The sequence below is a fragment of the Spodoptera frugiperda genome, chromosome 22, assembly GCF_023101765.2.
Source record: "Spodoptera frugiperda isolate SF20-4 chromosome 22, AGI-APGP_CSIRO_Sfru_2.0, whole genome shotgun sequence".
In the NCBI taxonomy this organism is placed as follows: Eukaryota; Metazoa; Arthropoda; class Insecta; order Lepidoptera; family Noctuidae; genus Spodoptera; species Spodoptera frugiperda.
In genome coordinates, this window is record NC_064233.1 from 5,631,247 (window position 1) to 5,649,343 (window position 18,097).

Here is an 18,097-nt window from a genome sequence, read left to right on the forward strand (position 1 = left end):
AACTAGTAAGAAATGAAAATAAATAAATATATAAAACGTAAAATAAACTACAATTAAAATTAATAAAACACAAAAAATCTCTCGTTTAGGTCTCCTTTCTAAGTACTCATCTGCATCACTGTCACTGGGTAACTGTCCCAGAAGACTAACCGCATTGCCACGTTGAATGGCAATACTTGTTTTCTTAGCGAAGAAATAGCTAGCCTGGTCACATGTAAAATCGATAAAGTTTAAAGTGAAATGTGAACCTAGAGTACATTTTTTAAAAGATAAAAATGAAGGCAGAGGTTCGACCCCTATTCTTCCCACCGCTGCTTCCAGGTTGTCATTAGAGGGAATACCATAGATGTTATCATCTTTATACTTAATCTAAACCAACCCAAAAAGCTAGCAAAGCACTTGCAACGCCTCTAGTGTATCGGGTGTCCATGGGCGACGGCGATTGCTTACCATTGGTAATCCGTCCACTCGTTTACTGGCTTATACCATAAAAAATGTCATAAACTGCCACATATCTCCTTACTTATCTCGTCAAGGAAACAAAAACCAGGATACGATGTTAACGTTATCACATTTCAATACACAACGCATCGAAAAACACCAAAAACATCGCTTGCATACAACTAAGGACATTTTGGTATCGCCCAGACGAATAAATCACGATAACACAAAGACAAACACCAGAGGGCCTACTCTAATTCAACGAAAAACGAAGTTTCGGACGAAACTTCGCAGATTGCATACTACAATTCTATTTATTGCAAACTTTCGTGAACAAAAATGAACGAATGAAATGAAGATAAGATAATAAATAGGTTTTGATAATTATGAAATTAGAAATGAAACGTTATTTCAAGTAATTCTATTAGTAAATCAATAAAATCTACGGCCGAAGATTAAACGAAACTTCGCATTCGAGAACCGGAGTCGGCCCTCAGTACCTAACGGGCGATACCAAAAAGGAATCAAATAAAAAGGAAAAATGCCTTGTCCGTGCGAAAATGACCTTATATTAGTTGTGTCGGATGCACTTTGTTATAAAATACATTAAATTAAAGTGTATAAAACAAAAAGACTGCCTCGTTTGTCGAGTGGTCGCAAGTGCGAATGTCGGACAAGGGGTCTTGGGATCGATTCCCGAGTCAGGCAAAGAATTATTGTTATTTTTTTCGGTTTATCGAAAATTATACTATGGATATGTGCTATAGATGGCTTCCCTACTATGGTTAGATCGCCTGCTCTAGCCGCGCATCTTCCTCGCACAGCTACATAGCTTAGTATCAGTGGAAAAGATTGCATAGTTTCACAGCTTAGATAGTACTTTATAATATGAATCTTAAAAACGATAAAAACCAAACTATAGGACGAATTAGTCAATCTATTCAGCAATAACACGTATAAACTTAATTTTAACAGAACACTACCTCACCTCTAACTAAAATAACGCAAGTATTAACAACCGCTAAAATAAGAAATCTCCACATACAAAGATCTCATACAAAAAAGACAAGCACGCCTCGTTTTTTACAATTAATCAAACGATTCATACTTACACAAAAAAAAAACAACTCTAAGAGTTTAAAAAGTTTGCACCGATGCATTGACGAACGTGGACGAACCTCCTTTCAACGAAATATCAGAATGACAGTTGATTTATGATTTTCCATTGTGGCAACACAGCGTTCGTTATGGCGCGAAACTCATTTATATTGCTAATGACATTTCGAGATGTTTTCAAGATGGCCGCCTCATAATGGGCGGCAAAAAGTTTGCTTTATAGTTTTTTTTTTAAGATTATCTTTAGTAAAGTTGTGTTATTGTATTTTTTGATTAATTTTTAACGTTTGTCGGCCTTTGACATCGCTGTAATTACTTGCTATTGGCTAATTGCATGGTTAGATGGTGTTTTATGTCCGTGAGTCATTCTACAGGTTTCAATGTTAAGTTACAATCTTTATATATATAATTCTTCTGTAAGTGTGTATGTCACTGAACTTCTCTTAAACGATTGGACCGATATTGATGATTTTTTTTGTGTGTGTTCAAGGGGATCTGAGAATGGTTTAGATTCACAATTTTGTCCGCTGGACAATGTTTTTTATTTAATTTTTAATTTATTAGTAGTTGTTGATTTTGGAATGTTTTACATTGGATCCGACAGACAGCGCTACCATCGCAGTGTCAAATATTAATGACGTTAGATATTGTCATAACATTTGAATAATAATTTTCATCAAAAAGGTCCAGAATGTATTAGCTTATTAAAAAAATTTTCAAATTAAAGACGTGTAGACAGGACAACGTCTGTCGGGTCCGCTAGTGTAATATAAAATTGTATTTCTTTATTTGATCGGGTATCAAGTGTGGGAGAGTATTGCTTCGGCACGAATGGGCCGACTCGACCGGAGTGATACCACGGTCTCACAGTAAACCGACGTGAAACAACGCTTGCGTTGTGCGAATGAGGTTAGCGGAGGGCCCAATTACCCCCCTTCCCAATCTTCCCGATCCCCGATTCCCCAACAACCCTTAATCCTAACCCCCAAACGGTTGGCAACGCATTTGTAACGCCTCTGGTGTTTCAAGAGTCCATGTGTGGCGATTATGTCCATAAAAAAATGTATTTACTTTTCCAAGAAAAAGTTGCAAATTACAATATTTTCCCGATATAGGTAAGTGTGAAACTCGTTAGTCGATCAAGTACTTTTTAAACGGCTTCATTTAGCTTTACCTGTTTGTGTGTTTGGGTACAATTTAGTAATTAGAATTCCTCACCCTTTCTGACGACATATCAATCTGATTTTGGTGTACATATTTTTGATGACATTAAAACCGTTTAACTACCTCGTTGGTAGAGTGGTCGCAAGTGCGACTGCCAAACAAGGGGTCTCGGGTTCGATTCCCGGGTCGGGCAAAGTACTACTGGGTTTTTTCGGATTTTCGAAAAAAATTCTCAGTAGTAGCACGGAGTCTGGAATTGTGTCCAGGATATGGCAATAGGCTCACCCCCTATTACATAGGACTTATAACACAAATGGTGAAAAGTGGGTGCACATTGTATAGCGACATTACGTGCCGTGATGTGCATGTGCACTTCTGCCTACCCCTTCGGGGATAAAAGGCGTGACGTTGTGTGTAAAACCGTTTAACATAAAAAAAAATATTTTACTTGTTTTAACTTATTTTAAAGACTTGTTTCACAATATCTGTATAGCTGTTCAGATTACTTTGAATCAAGAATATGATTAAATTTGTATGCACTATCTCTGACACTTATTATGAAGATGCGCTAAGTCTATTACAAACCATATTTCGCGACAACTGTCAAGCTTTATGTTTTAGTTCCCCGTATACCAAACCATCAAATACTGTCTCTCCAATAATGAAACTAACTACAGAGTCGTCTATAAAAAGCCCAATAAATCTTTCATACAAACTCTCCTGCATTTCACCTGAATTTCAAATCAAAAACCCATTCAAAATTACGTCAATATGGTATCAAAGACACCGTCCAAACGACCTCATCCAAGTCTTGATAACCAGATTACCAATGCACCTGAAAAACACACAGCTATTGCAATTTCAACCTTATTCTCATAGCATCAGAGTCTATAAACATTATTTTAGAGTGAATAAAAAACTTTGTAGCTCAGAATCGTTCTACATGGCACATAGGAAACGATTTTTCCATTTTTTTGTTCTATAGAATCGAGACCGAATGCATCGGTTAATCGAATAGTCGAAATCAAGTATCGATTTGGTTCGCAATCGATTTGGTGAGTGAGTGTTGCCATGTTTTGTGATTCGAGACCGATTTTGTCTTACATTATGATAATGGGGTAGGCAGGAGTAAGCATATTGCTGTGTATTAACTCGACTGCCTCGTTGGTCGAGTGGTCTCAAGTGCGACTGCCGGACAAGGGGTCTCGGGTTCAATTCCGGATCGGGCGGGTATTACTGGGTTTTTTTTCGGTTTTTCGAAAATTTCTCAGTAGTAGCACGGAGTTTGGAATTGGGCCCAAGTATATGGCAATATCCGGATTCAACACACGAGGCAAAATGTGTTTCTGTAATTACGCCAAAAAAAGAGGATATAAGTCGCCCCCGGGTGGGCTCGAACCACCAACCTTTCGGTTAACAGCCGAACGCGCTAGCCATTGCGCCACGGAGGCGGTGTGAATAGTCTATGAAACTACAGTACTAAATAGGTATATTCACAGGGTATGAAAAGTAACTCGGATGTGCGGATTGCCTAGCGGGTTTACCAGGGCTAAGGCTCGAAAAGTAGGAGTAGGAACGGGGTGGTTATTGGTCAGTAAGAGTCTGACACCCCCTCTCGCCTCACCCAAGCCGGGAGAAGTCATTGAATGATTTTCGCCCCTCAAAAAAAGGCAATAGGCTCACCCCCTATAACACATACATCAGAATTGGTGAAAAGCGGCATTACGTGTAGTAATGATAAAAGGCCTGACGTTAAAAAAATAACTCTAATAAAACAAAAAAAAAATACGAACCTCAATAACGCAACACTACTTAATCTAAACCGGGAAATAAAGAACATACCTACTCAAAATTCCTTATTCAACAATTGTACTTGTACTTGAAAAAAAAACAAAAGAAGGAATTATCACTTATGTACTAATGGTAACCATTGATCATTTTGTGGTCAAAATGAAATGATTACTGTCCACCATGTTATCGCCAAACAATATGTTATATTGTCTCATAAGGAGATTGCAAAAAAGGTTTTAAATTAAGATCAGTAGGTACAGGACATGTAAGGTAAAAAGAAACGTTGTTTTTTGAGTTGAAAATTGATTTTCACCAGAGATGTGCTATGCTACGTTGCTGTGGATATGTTTGGCTTTCACCAATCATATTCATTGGTATACATAGCTTAGCACTGGTGGAAACGGATTCAGCTAAGCTATGTTTTTATAAGAAAAGAAGCGTGATTTGGATGCGTGCTATTCATGTGTGGTATGCATAGCTTCCCTACTATCGATACATCGCATACTCTGCTGCGCATCTTCCTGGCACAGCAACATAGCTTAGTATTAGCGGAAACTGTCACATAGTTTCAAAGCTTAGCTATTACATCTTCATACCATAGCTACATAGCACATCTCTGATGAAAAAGAATATCTCACCAGTAATTGCCAATCACTAAGTAAATACCAAGAGGAGATGTCATAATGGATTTCCCTTTAACATAACGCGTAACACTTTATGGGGAGCGCAAGACATTACACTTATAAACCATGTTCCTCTCTATTTTCCATCTAGCGGTCCCATACTAGAAACACGTTGCCTTACATGACGAGATTGAGTGTCAGACTCTTACTGACTAAAAATCACCCCGTTCCTACTCCTGCTTTTCGAACCGGAGCCCCGGTAATATTCTAGGTAGTCCACAGCTCTAGCTTCCTTTTCATACCCTGTGAATATATCTATTTAGTACTGTAGAGTCAAAGTCAAAATCATTTATTCCAATTAAACCATATACTTAGGTACTTTTGAAACATCAACAAAGAAAGAAATAAATAATAGTCTGTCAGTCTGTCCGTCAGTGAAGCTAGGTGCTCGTTCCAAAGTGTAGCTTCGAATGGAGAAAAACGAATGTAGTTTCATAGACTATCAACACAGCCTCCGTGGCGCAATGGCTAGCGCGTTCGGCTGTTAACCGAAAGGTTGGTGGTTCGAGCCCACCCGGGGGCGACTTCTTTTATTTTTTTGCCGTAATTACAGACACACATTTTGCCTCGTGTATTGAATAGCCAAACGCACCTGCCAAGCACAAGGTCTCAGGTTTAATCCCCGGTCACGCAAGCGATGTTAATTAGTATACGCAACGTCACGCCTTTTATCTCCGAAGGGGTAGGCAGAGGTGCACATTACGGCACTTAATGCAAATACAATGTGCACCCACTTTTCACCATTAGTGTTATAAGTCCCATGTAATAAAGGGTGAGCCTATTGCCATATACTGGACACATTTCCAGACTCCGTGCTACTACTGAGAAATTTTCGGAAAGCCGAAAAAAACCCAGTAATGTTTTGCCCGACCCGGGGATTGAACCCGAGACTCCTTGTCCGGCAATCGCACTTGCGACTACTCGACCAACAAGGCAGTCGATTTTAATTAGTATTTAACATAAAAATCAATACTTACATGATCTGCATAGCTATTTGCTTAAATAATCACTGGAATTCGGTCGTGGGAAGTTCGATTCCCGGCAGTGGCATTTCTTATAAACAATGACGCAAGACAATTGTACATACTGAACTTTATTAAAACAATAAAAATAGTTGTATACAGTTTAATGCAGTAAAATATCGTGTTAACTACGATTACTGCTTACCCCGTTAAGGGTAAACGCGTGAGAGTTAAAAGTATTTAATTCCGAAAACATTAAGTGGACATTCGGTAAATAAATTGTCAGAAGATTCATTCCGTCAAATAGTGAGTGATACTTATCTGTCATATAATTTATTTACTTACTAGATTATACCAGCGGCTTTACCTGCGTGCCCGTAGGATAAAAAACTAGAAGACGAATCAGCTGATGGTAAGCGATCGCCCTCCCACATAGACACCCGAAATCAGTGGCGTTGCAAGTGCGTTGTTGGCCTCTTTGGGGTTAGGAATTTAAGAGTTGTTGGGGAATTGGGGGGATTAGGAAGATTGGGAAGGAGGTAATTGGGCCTCCGGTAACCTCACTCACAGAACGCAAGCGTAGTTTCACGTCGGTTTTCTGTGAGGCCGTGATATAACTCCGGTCGAGTCAATTCGTGCCGAAGCATGGTTCTCCCACACTTCAAATAAATTTAAAATCCAAAACCTTGGCCTCACACCTAACAAAATGAAATTAGGAAAATAATTTTTGTTTCTAACAAGACCTTATCCTGCTTACCAACTACGCATAACACTACATCTAATGACAAAATAACAAACCGCTTATCAAATCAAAATGCTCATCAAAAATGGACCTTCTCAAAATTACCGCTTATGTGCCAAAGGTCTCACCACAGAGGTCTTAATACTCTAAGGTCGTGGGTAAGTCATAAAATTCAGTTTATGGTCAAAAAAGTTAAAATGTTAACAACACTATGACTCAGTTCCCGGAATCGCTTGCGTTTTGTCGTCGAATCGCATTTGTTTGGTTGTGTGTATGTGACTCATGATGTAATGTGCATATCATCACGCCTCTTAGTTTCTAAGAGGAGTGGGAATTATAGTTGTCTTGTTGGATTAAATAGTGGTCGTGGATGTATGATCTTTGAGTCGATATCGGGGTCAGCCACAAATATTATATTATCAATTTCATACAATTGTAATATATAGGTACTACAATAATATTATTAATGGAAGGATATGTTGGAACTAGTTGATCTATTGTACCATATTCTGACAAACAAATATTTGAATTTGAATGGATTTTCTGAAATTGTACGTCTGTATTTTGGAGAAATTACTGAAATAATAAATATTGTGACAAAATATTATTTTTTTCTCGATATTTGGAACTCTAAAACAATAGTAGGAAACATAAAATAATCTTTAACCATGACTACTATTAATAACCATGAGCCCTCAGTATAGATAAACAACTAAAATATTACAATCTCTTTTAACAAACGAAACGTCATTCAGACACCTATCTTAAAAAAAAACCAACCAAAAACCGTCAAAGTCAAAAATTTTTGTAAACACAACACAAATCACAAACATTTTGATAAAAATAAAATGAAAAATCCACGAATAGAAAATCATTCTATTGAAGACAGTCACCATGATGAAGATGATGCGATTTTCAGCTCTGAAACTGAAATGATAGGGTCCATATCTAAATTGTGCCATGGAAATCTCTATGTCATAGGCAGAATATGGATACAAGCGCTAAAAATGGCCCTAATTGGCGCAAACCTATCATTATTCCCGGTGGTACACGCTGCAAAACCTGACGAGCCTCCACAGAAACCACCAAAAATGAAATATAAGGACTTACCAATATATGAGAGCCCGCATTATGAATACAAGGATTACGTGGAAGACAAAAAGAAATGCCCCAATTACGACGTAAAATTACTACACAGGTATCTATACCCGAAAGTTAAAAACTACAGAAAAAGTTGGGTGGACTCAATAGAAGATTTTAAAAAGGACGCTGGCGAGCTAAAGCGTGATGCTTGCGCGGTGATTTGTAAAAAGAGAGCAGAATTCATGAAGGCTATGAGGGCACCTGAGAATTGTACTCTGAGACAAGCTGTAGTAGTAGCTGGTGCTGCTACTGGGTACTGCATGGCTGGTAGAAAGGGAATACCAACAAAAGCCTTCTATTCAAGCCTTGGGGCGTTAGCTACTGGTGCTTTATGCTTCCCTAAGGAAACTGATGAGATATTCAGACTTGCTTCTTATAAGATAGCGAAAGTTGCTCTGCTTATTTTCAATAAGACTTGTCGTCAGAATATATTTTTGAGAGAGAGGGTCCCCTGTCGTGAGGACATGCCCCCACCGCCTCCTGAAAGGCCGGCAGATAAAAAGAATCAGTGCCCACCTAAGAAGTGAACGAGTTTGACTTTAAAAGGTACTTTCGGTTTTTTTTTTTATTGTGACAATAGTAAATTATTGAAGAGATTCTTTGTAGTTTTATTATATTAGAACATATACTTCGTCATATAAAATATCAGTTTATTCGGATATCTTTCATGTTTTTCACATAATATAATGTCCGATGTTTTAGTTTTCTGCAAGTATGGGTGATTTTTCCCAAGAGATGTGCTATGTAGCTATGCTAGATATGATACCGAAGCTGTGAAATTATGTGATTGTTTTCACTAATACTAAGCTATGTAGCTGTGCGAGTAACATGTGCTATGATTATGCGCCGCTGCAAGGAAGACGCGCAGCTCGAGTATCGATGACGACGACGCATATTTCTCTATAAAAAACTATAGCTTATCTGAGTCTGTATCAACCAGTGCTAAGCTATGAGAACCAACAAATTTGATTAGAGGAAGCCAAACGCATCCACAGCAACGTAGCATAGCACATCTCTGGTAGAAAAGCACGCTACTAGTCGCCAGTAATATGGGTCTTTTTGTTGTTAAAGGTAAAACGAATTAAACTAAGACTGACTGCCCATTATAACCTGGATCAACTTAAAATTTTGGTAATCGAAACAAGAATAATTACTTGTACAATCTTTAGTCAATAAAACTAATATCAATCACAATCATTTAGATTTTAAATGAACAAAAATGCATCAAATGTGTAAAATAAATCGCCCCCGGGTGGGCTCGAACCACCAACCTTTCGGTTAACAGCCGAACGCGCTAGCCATTGCGCCACGGAGGCTGTGTGAAATCCCGCTGTAAAACACTGTCGAGTTTAGTAAAGAGATTTGTTTTTTCACAGAATCGTAATTACATTCAAATCTAGTTCAAAACAAATTCTGGAAATATTTGAAACCCTGATCACTCCTAATCTGAATTAAAATCAGAGTTTGTAAATATTTCCAGAATTTTTACTTATACTGAGAATTGCTAAAAGTCGCTAACCTGGTCATGGAATCCCGGATTTGTCAGTAGAAGCCCAGTGTACCTGGTGTGTAATGATAAAATGATAAATTATATTTATTTCTGCAAGTTGGTTACAAGATAACACTTTTACACGTCAATCTTTGAAATAACTAGATGAGGCCCGACTACTCTGAGAAGAAATTTCGAAACAAACTCAGAGGTCATAGTCTCTTTTAAAGTCCAGACAATCAAATAAAGATGTGAGAGAACTGTGCACGTGGATTCTGTAGTGGTCTTTTGAGGAAAGAACCACAACAGTATGAGCGAACCCGAAAACCAGAGTAGCCCTACTCCGGTTTTCGAATGCGAAGTTTCGTTTAATCTTCGGCCGTAGGTTTTATTAATTTACTAATAAAATTACTTAAAATAACGTTTTGTTTTTCATTCTATTCGTTCATTTTTGTTAACGAAAGTTCACAATAAATAGAAATTGTAATACAAAATTTGCGAGTTTCGGACGAAACTTCGTTTTTCGTTAAATTAGAGTAGGCCCCCTGTTCAGATGTAGTCTAGTGTATCAGACCATCTACTCTATAATTAGAACAATAACCATTTCGTTACTCATAGGACAATACAATCACCTATTAAATTTTGTTGATTTTTCATAGTAAAGCCATTGCCCATTCATGCTACCATCACCCAAAGCGTCACGCCAGGCTGCTCATTTACTAAACTTGTCCCTACAACAATCGGCATAAATATTTTTTTTACGTTTCCGAGGGCGACGATTTCTTACTTGGTTGCACAGCTAAATGGCGTGTCTTGTGTGCTGGGTCGGCATTGCTTATTGCTTAAGGCATAGCTCTTTTAAGTCTTTTCAAAGTCAAAGCATTTATTTCAATTAATCCTAAATAAGGCACTTTTGAAACGTCAAATTGAATTGTCCGTCAGTCTGTCTGTCAGTGAAGCTAGGCGCTCGTTCCAAAGTGTAGCTTCGAATGGAGAAGAACGAGCAAGAAACTTCATCGTTATTTTGTCCGAATACTCAAACGCTACTCAATTTTAAAACGCTCTCAAAACTACACTCGCGAGCAACCAAATCGACTCAACCTACATGTGCGCATTCGTAGATGTTTTCTTAAAAAAATACTGAATTGTTTTGAGCTCGATTGGAGCACGGACCAATGGAGGCCAGTCTTATTTACTGACGAATGCAGAATGTGTCTGCACGGCACAAGTGTTCACTTGGATTTATGTGCGGGCTAAGCGCTGGCCAGTCCATTGTTCGTATTCCGCTGGCCAGTTCATTGTTACATCGAGTTGTTCTCGGGCAAATTGAAGGCGCGCTTGCCGGTGGCGTGTCGTCAATTTCGGGCCTGTGGCAGGCCGTTTAGGGGTGAGGTTGGCTTCCTTCAACCGTCCTCGTACTGTCCACTCGCTGACAGCCACTCCTCGAACTCTTCTGAGTTCCTGTTGAACATCGACACCGGTCAAGTGACGATTTCGTAGTGAAGTTGAAATAATAAAACGGTCGTCTCTCTCCGAGGTGGACCGGTGGCGGCTTATTCTTGGTCTTCGATTGAAGGCACCAGTATCTTGATACCTTCTGTACACTATTGATACTGCAGATTGGCTCAAACTCAGCGGAGCAGCAACTCTTCGCTGACTAAGTCCTTGTTCCAGTAGAGCAACGAGTTGAGCGGCTTTTTCTGGTGTCCTATCCATAATTTTTGGAAATAAAATGAGGCGTTTTTACGGAGATGTGTACGATCAACTTTCGATAAGCCACAGATAAAGTTAACCTTAATGTGGAGCTTTTATAGGGGTAGTTTGTGTTATAACTTGTTTGTGTCGTAGTGAGCAAATACTCTTGTCCGCTGAATTAAGTTAAATATTTTAAAAAGTGCTGATACAATTTTTATAATAATGGTACCAATTTAAAGCTGAAGTTGTTAGCTTTCTAATGGTATATCGGTATTTAAAAACAATTCAGTATTTTTTTAAGAAAACATCTACGAATGCGCACATGTAGGTTGAGTCGATTTGGTTGCTCGCGAGTGTAGTTCCGTCCCTATCAATTCTTTATAAAATGACAGAAATAGCACGATATTTAAGTACAACTTAAAATTGAGTAGCATTTCAATATTCGGGCGTTTGACTGCCAATAGAAAACTGTTGAAGGCAAATCCTCCGCTAACGTCGGTCACCGGTGACCACCACGGCGTTCAATGTGTTAAGGTACGCGTCCACAGACCCGCATCGTACGCATCGCACGCAACGGATTTTAGTTTATCTTGTATAGAAACTCGTACAACTGCGTCCACTGATCCGCGTCGTACGGACCGCATCATCAGCAATGCCTACATGCGATGCGTACTGATGACGTCATACGGAATGCGTACGATGCGTGCGGTGCGGACACTTACCTTTAAGCTGCTTTTGGTAGTCAAGTAATAATAAGTGCCATGTAATAGGGGGTGAGCCTATTGCCATACATTGGGCACAATTCCAGATTCCGTGCTGCTACTGAAAATTTTTCGAAAAACCGAAAAAAGCCCAGTAATACTTTGCCCGACCCAGGAATCGAACCCGAGACCTCTTGTCGCACTTGCGACCAACGAGGCAGTTTTTCGAAATCTGTTGACCCTTAACGCCAACGCAGGTTATACGTTCCACGCGAAGGCACACGCACAAACAGACAGACAAATTGTTAGTATTTAAAGCAATGCTCAGGTTTGTATATAGTGTATCCTGTTGGTTTGCTAATAACATGTTTTAGGAAGGGGCACCGCGCAAACTCACATTTGCACTTGTTTATGATATTGCGCCAAATGTTTTTTATGGAATAGATGGCAAACTAGCAAACAAGTCACCTGATGGTAAGCGATCAACGCCGCCCATGGACACCCGCAGCACCAGAGGTGTCACAGGTGTGTTGCCGTTGTCGCTTTGACATTTGGTCCTGTGGGTCCGTCGTTTAAGTGCGGGAGAGCCATGCTTCGGCAGTGCTGAGCCGGCTCGACCGGAGTGATACCACGGCCTCACAGAAAACCGACGTGAAACAACGCTTGCGTTGTGTTTCGTTGTGTGAGTTTGGTTACTGGAGGCCCAATTCCCTACACAATCTTCCCAATCCCCGATTCCCCAAGAACCTTTTTTTTTTTTTTTTTTTTGAGGGGGAAAACAATCCAATGACTTTTCTCGCCTTAGACGAGGCGAGAGGGAGTGTCAGACTCGTACTGACTAAAAACCACCCTGTTCCTACTCCTGCTTTTCGAACCGGAGCTCCGGTAAACCCGCTAGGTAGTCCGCAGCTGTGGTGGCCTGATGGCTCTTTGAGGAAACCCCCTTTTTAACCCCCAAAACGCCGGCAACAAGACTTGGTTGTGGCGTTGGAATGTTGGCGTTTGTTATATACTTACTGCCGCTCTCAGAGACATTTAATGATTACATTATATTAATTTCAATAAAATGTTGCCCAGATTTAGTTCGTGATTCCGTGGGAGATACATGTAGCCTCCGTGGCGCAATGGCTAGCGCGTTCGGCTGTTAACCGAAAGGTTGGTGGTTCGAGCCCACCCGGGGGCGATTTATTTTGTATGATCATGCAATATTTTTTATTTAGATTATAAATCAAGGTCTCCTTCTTAATAATTTCAATCCTACTGAAGTTTAGAAACATAAATTAACTCCTTTAACGCCGAAATAGATACTGAAACGCTACTTAATTCTAAGTTGTACTTAAATATCGTGCTATCTCTGTATTTTATAAAGAATTCAAAACTGATGAACAAACGAATCCTACATTCATAATGTATTACCTTTCTTATTCTTAACCCCCAAAAGGCACTTGTAAATGCACTTGTAAACGCACTTGTAACGCCCAATCCCCAACAATCCACAAATTCTCAACACCCAAAATTACGGCAACGCAGTTGTAACGCCTCTGGTGTTTCGAGTGTCCATATGTTTCTGCAATTACTTACCATCAGGCGATCCTCCATCTCATTTATCACCTCATTCCTTAAAAAAAAAACCCACCTCTACTATTTAGGAGGAAAAAGCTCATGTTACCACATATCTCTACCTGCAATATATGGGAGTTTCTCTTTACCCTGGACTTCTGCCCACCCCGGAAGCCACCAGCGAAGGTAGCAGGCATAACCGCGGGGCAGGCTTGTATTACAATCAGTTACATCAGTGAAAGTTGCAGTTCTTCCATTGTTTTTATTGAATGCACTCTTTATCGGATATTTTACATAGATATTGGGTGTCTAGATGTGGCTTGTTTGGTGAGCGAAGTTGATGTCGCTTAGTACTTATATGCATCGTCATGCCTTTTATTCCCGAAGGGGTAGGCAGAGGTGCACATTACTCTGTACAATGTCCCATTTATGCTATGACAATGGGTCTTGGGTTCAATGTCTAGGTCGTGCAAAGTACTGCTGGGCTTTTTTCGGATTTGTGAAAAATTTCTCAGTAGTAGCACGGAGTCTGGAATTGTGCCCAGTATATGGCAATAGGCTCATCCTCTATTACATGGAACTAATAACACAAATGGTGAAAAGTGTGTGTACATTGTATAGCGGCATTAAGTGCCGTAATGTGCACCTCTGCCTACCACTTCGGGGATAAAAGGCGTGAAGATTAATAATAATAAATAAAAAAAAACTGTCTAAAATTATGTGGTGAAGTTGACGGTACAGTATTCCATCAATTGTACACAGAAATCTACATTTTTTGATCAGCAATAGCTACTTATAGGCTATCGATGTGATGTAACACAAAATGCCTATATAATGCAAAATACAAAAGCCACATCCAGTCACCTAACTCCGTCCAAAACGGTCGGATCCCTCAAGCGTATTGAACAATAGCTCATTATGTTTACGACTTATTGTTACACAGACACTCTTGTTAAAGCTTGCTCGCTTATTGGGCATAAGCAGTAGTCTTCAGTAACGTTTACATACATTGCAAGTACTAAGCTTTTGCATAAGTCCGGACGAGGTGGAGTAAGAGGTTGTTTATAAAATACTAGCTACTTCCGCGCGGTTTCACCCGCTCTGCTTGGCTTCTATTGGGCAAAGCATGATGTTTTATAGCCTATAGTCTTCCTCGATAAATTCACTATCGAACACAAAAAGAATTATGCAAATCGGACCAGTAGTTCCGGAAATCTGCGCGTTTAAAAAAAACAAACAAACTCTTCAGCTTTATAATATTAGTTTAGATAGTTTAGGCTCCGTCTCGAAAAGCAAGAGTAGGAACGGGGTGGTTTTTAATCAGTAAGAGTCTGACACTCCCTCTCGCCTCATCCATGGGAGAGGTCATTGGATCATTACCCCCCCCCCCTTAAAAAAAGGCGTAACAAATATTGCTCTTAACACATTGAACGCCGTGGTGGTCACCGGTGACCGACGTTAGCGAAGGATTTGCCTTCAACAGTTTTCTATTAACAGTCAAAGACTTAAAATACTATGTAACAAATATCCCATAGTCGGTTTAACGATACCCACAGGGATAGTGTTGGTGGTAATTAAATGCATACTACACTGTCGTCCCACACACAGTTCTTTCCCATAGCACCCCCATACAAATTTTATTATTGGATTTATCAAAAAAAATCTATCTTGCATACATTAACCCAAATTATAATCTCATTCATACATATTGGATTTAGTATGCGGGTCCTTATCCTATTGATGTTATACTTACCTATTTACCCCAAAATTATATGGGGCGAAGAGATGAGATGTACCACAGATGAATACTAAAATAACAAAATTTTAATACTGTTTTCTGTTCGAATCTTCGTTTGTACTACAAATGCCGAGCTATAGGTATTGGATTTCTAGATAGGGTAAAGTAACAACAACAACCTCACGCCTTTTATCCCCGAAGGGGTAGGCAGAGGTGCACATTATGGCACATAATGCTGCTATACAATGTACACCCACTTTTCACCATTTGTGTTATAAGTCCCGTGTAATAGGGGGTGAGCCTATTGCCATATATACTGGGCACAATTCCAGACTCCGTGCTACTACTGAGAAATTTTCGAAACACCGAAAAAAGCCCAGTGTATAACTGGGCTTCTTTGCCCTCAGTAGTAAAGTCTGGAATTGCATTAAATTTAACAATACGTCCAGCTCTTATTGACCACTATTAAATAGGACTAGGAAATGCAATCTCGAGATCTCGTTCATTTCTAGCGATATTAATTTCAGTCGAAAGCTAACATAACTGTCTATTTACAAATAGCTTCTGCCAGCGGCTTCGTCCACATTCCCGTGGAATAAAAACTATCCTATCACCCAAGTCAGCTCATACCCTATCTGTATACTAAATTTCATCAAAATCCGTTCTGTAGTTTCAGCGTGATTGACGGACAAACATTCAAATATCCAAACAAACAAACTTTCACATTTATAACATTACCACCATACTCAGAGTCATTTAATGTTTACTTAACCCAGTCCTCAGCAATTGTTTTCGGAACAAAATCGTTACTAAGGAATAGTTTAAGTAAAGTAATCATTAAATGTCTTCGAGTGCGATAGTCAGTGTGATAGCAGGTAGCAAATATTCACCCTAATTTTTTTTTCAAAAACATAATCTCGGTCATCGGTTTTCGAAAACTGTATTGTGTTCTTTCAAAAGATACTCCATATTGTCATCTTTATTACAATGGATCCTTCCTATATTGTTGTTGACTTTTACAAAAGTTAAAGGTCTGTAGATTTTGGATTTTGGGACAAACCGATGATGTTAAGATGCACCGGGCTTGCAATTTTGGTGTTTATAATTTTCGGAAATCCAAATCTTTATCTTACATATATACATAGCTTCACGCCTGTCTCCCATGGGGGTAGGCAGAGTTACTTTAGAAGTATCATCATCAGCAACCCCGAAATGTTAAATATTGATTTTTTTATGTTAAATGGGCCGACGTTTGTCCTCTATCTCGCCTGGTGGTAAGTGTTGATGCGGCCTACGATGGAGCACGTCTGCCCATAAGTAACCTATTCACTCGGGCCTTGAAGACACCCAGGTTATATCCATCAGGAAACACAGACTCCGGCAAGGAGTTCCACTCCCTAGCAGTTCGCACAAGGAAGCTTGAAGCGAAGCTCTTCGTGCGAGTGGGTGGAATATCCACCATGAAACGGTGACGCCTCGCCGATTGATTAACCGCTAAATAATGGAATTCCGGAGTTACACGTCATCGCTCAACACCAGGCGAGATGGTGGCTCAACGCCATCCTATTAAGTATAAAAAATAGGCTTACTACCATAATTATGTCATAGGAAAATAAAAAGATTCTGTAGGATTCAAAAGGAGAAATCAAAGTATATTATTCACATTACGAAATTTTTTCGGCTGCTTCTAAAACATGCCAAAAAACTAAATCAAATAGACAAAAATATAATTTCAACAAAAATCAACCACATAGGCCCCGGCGAGATTCGAACTCGCGATCTCCTGTTTACTAGACAGGCGCTTTAACCAACTAAGCCACGGCGCCTCTGTGTTACAATGTTGTTTTAGCACACGGCTTTTGGCAAAACTCACGCCTTTGTAGCTTAGAAGGGTGGGCAGAAATGTAAGAGATATAACCTATACAAAAAAATATAGATAGTTTTTTTTTTTATAATTTTGGCATTTGGCATAATATAATCTGCATCACCCCAAGGTTGACTGGTAGAGAATGCCAAATTGGCATTAAGTCTACCATTGTATCATTGTACATAAAGTGTAAAATAAATAAATAAATAATATCGACAGTTGTTATGCTATTTATTTTTCTTCTCCTCTAATAACATCTTCTGATATGTTTCGTTGCGGGATCCAAGACAGTCATTCATGTCCCTGGGACGCGCTGGACTTCAGTGTTCCGGTGTTTTCATGGTTGTCTGTAGATCCTGGTTTACAAGAGTTGCAGCGGTATGGGAGGTTGCGGTGGGCATGTCCCATTAAAAAAAAAAAGTTGTTATACTGTTTGGGGATATGCTGAGTGGCCACTACTGAGTAAAGGCCTCTTCTCACATAGATAATGTTTGAGCATTAATCACCACGCTTGCTCAATGCGGGTTGGCGATTTCAAACTTATAATTAGAAATTATAAGCACAGGTTTCCTCACGATGTTTTCCTTCACCGTTTGTCAGTGGTGTCTAAATATGCTTAGAAAGTACATATAACTCGGAAAAGTCACATTGGTACTTGCCGTTGGTAAGTTTCGAACCCGCACCCTTATACATAAGAATCGGGTGTCGTACTTAAGCCTTAATGCCACCACGACATTACTGCATGACCCAAAAGTAAAATCTTGATACGTTTTTTAGTTTGTAATTTATATGTCAGTTTAAATATTTAAAAAATAGTAAATAACGATATTGACAACAGACATTTCTCTAACGGCCTCCGCAGTTTATATACCAATACAAATAGAATAGAAAAAAAAATACTAACATACATTTTTCATACAAAAACTACATACAACACATACTAACAAAAAATAGTAAAATTCGGTCATCTTTTGTCCAGACAACTAACAGTCATCAATTCAGAAA

General features: G+C 39.2%; 1 protein-coding gene and 5 non-coding genes across 6 annotated transcripts; 3 read left to right on the forward strand and 3 right to left on the reverse strand.

Annotated features, from left to right (window-relative positions):
• Window positions 1–4,099: 4,099 nt before the first annotated feature.
• Window positions 4,100–4,172, reverse strand: Trnan-guu (transfer RNA asparagine (anticodon GUU)). The gene has a single exon. It is a non-coding gene; the product is annotated as a tRNA-Asn (tRNA).
• A 1,473-nt stretch (window positions 4,173–5,645) lies between these two features.
• Window positions 5,646–5,718, forward strand: Trnan-guu (transfer RNA asparagine (anticodon GUU)). Its single transcript has one exon. It is a non-coding gene; the product is annotated as a tRNA-Asn (tRNA).
• Window positions 5,719–7,673: 1,955 nt separating this feature from the next.
• On the forward strand, window positions 7,674–9,195 carry LOC118279874 (uncharacterized). The gene is made up of 2 exons (XM_035599712.2): window positions 7,674–8,588; window positions 9,114–9,195. The coding sequence occupies exon 1, from the start codon at window positions 7,748–7,750 to the stop codon at window positions 8,567–8,569; it is 822 nt and encodes a 273-aa protein (XP_035455605.2). The 5' UTR covers window positions 7,674–7,747; the 3' UTR covers window positions 8,570–8,588; window positions 9,114–9,195.
• Window positions 9,196–9,285: 90 nt separating this feature from the next.
• Trnan-guu (transfer RNA asparagine (anticodon GUU)) lies at window positions 9,286–9,358 on the reverse strand. The gene has a single exon. It is a non-coding gene; the product is annotated as a tRNA-Asn (tRNA).
• A 3,679-nt stretch (window positions 9,359–13,037) lies between these two features.
• Window positions 13,038–13,110, forward strand: Trnan-guu (transfer RNA asparagine (anticodon GUU)). Its single transcript has one exon. It is a non-coding gene; the product is annotated as a tRNA-Asn (tRNA).
• A 3,867-nt stretch (window positions 13,111–16,977) lies between these two features.
• Window positions 16,978–17,051, reverse strand: Trnat-agu (transfer RNA threonine (anticodon AGU)). Its single transcript has one exon. It is a non-coding gene; the product is annotated as a tRNA-Thr (tRNA).
• Window positions 17,052–18,097: the final 1,046 nt, after the last annotated feature.

What these genes read in the sequence shown, in the direction of transcription:
- LOC118279874 (XM_035599712.2), top strand. Translation starts at nt 7,748, where the DNA reads ATGAAAAATCCACGAATAGAAAATCATTCTATTGAAGACAGTCACCAT.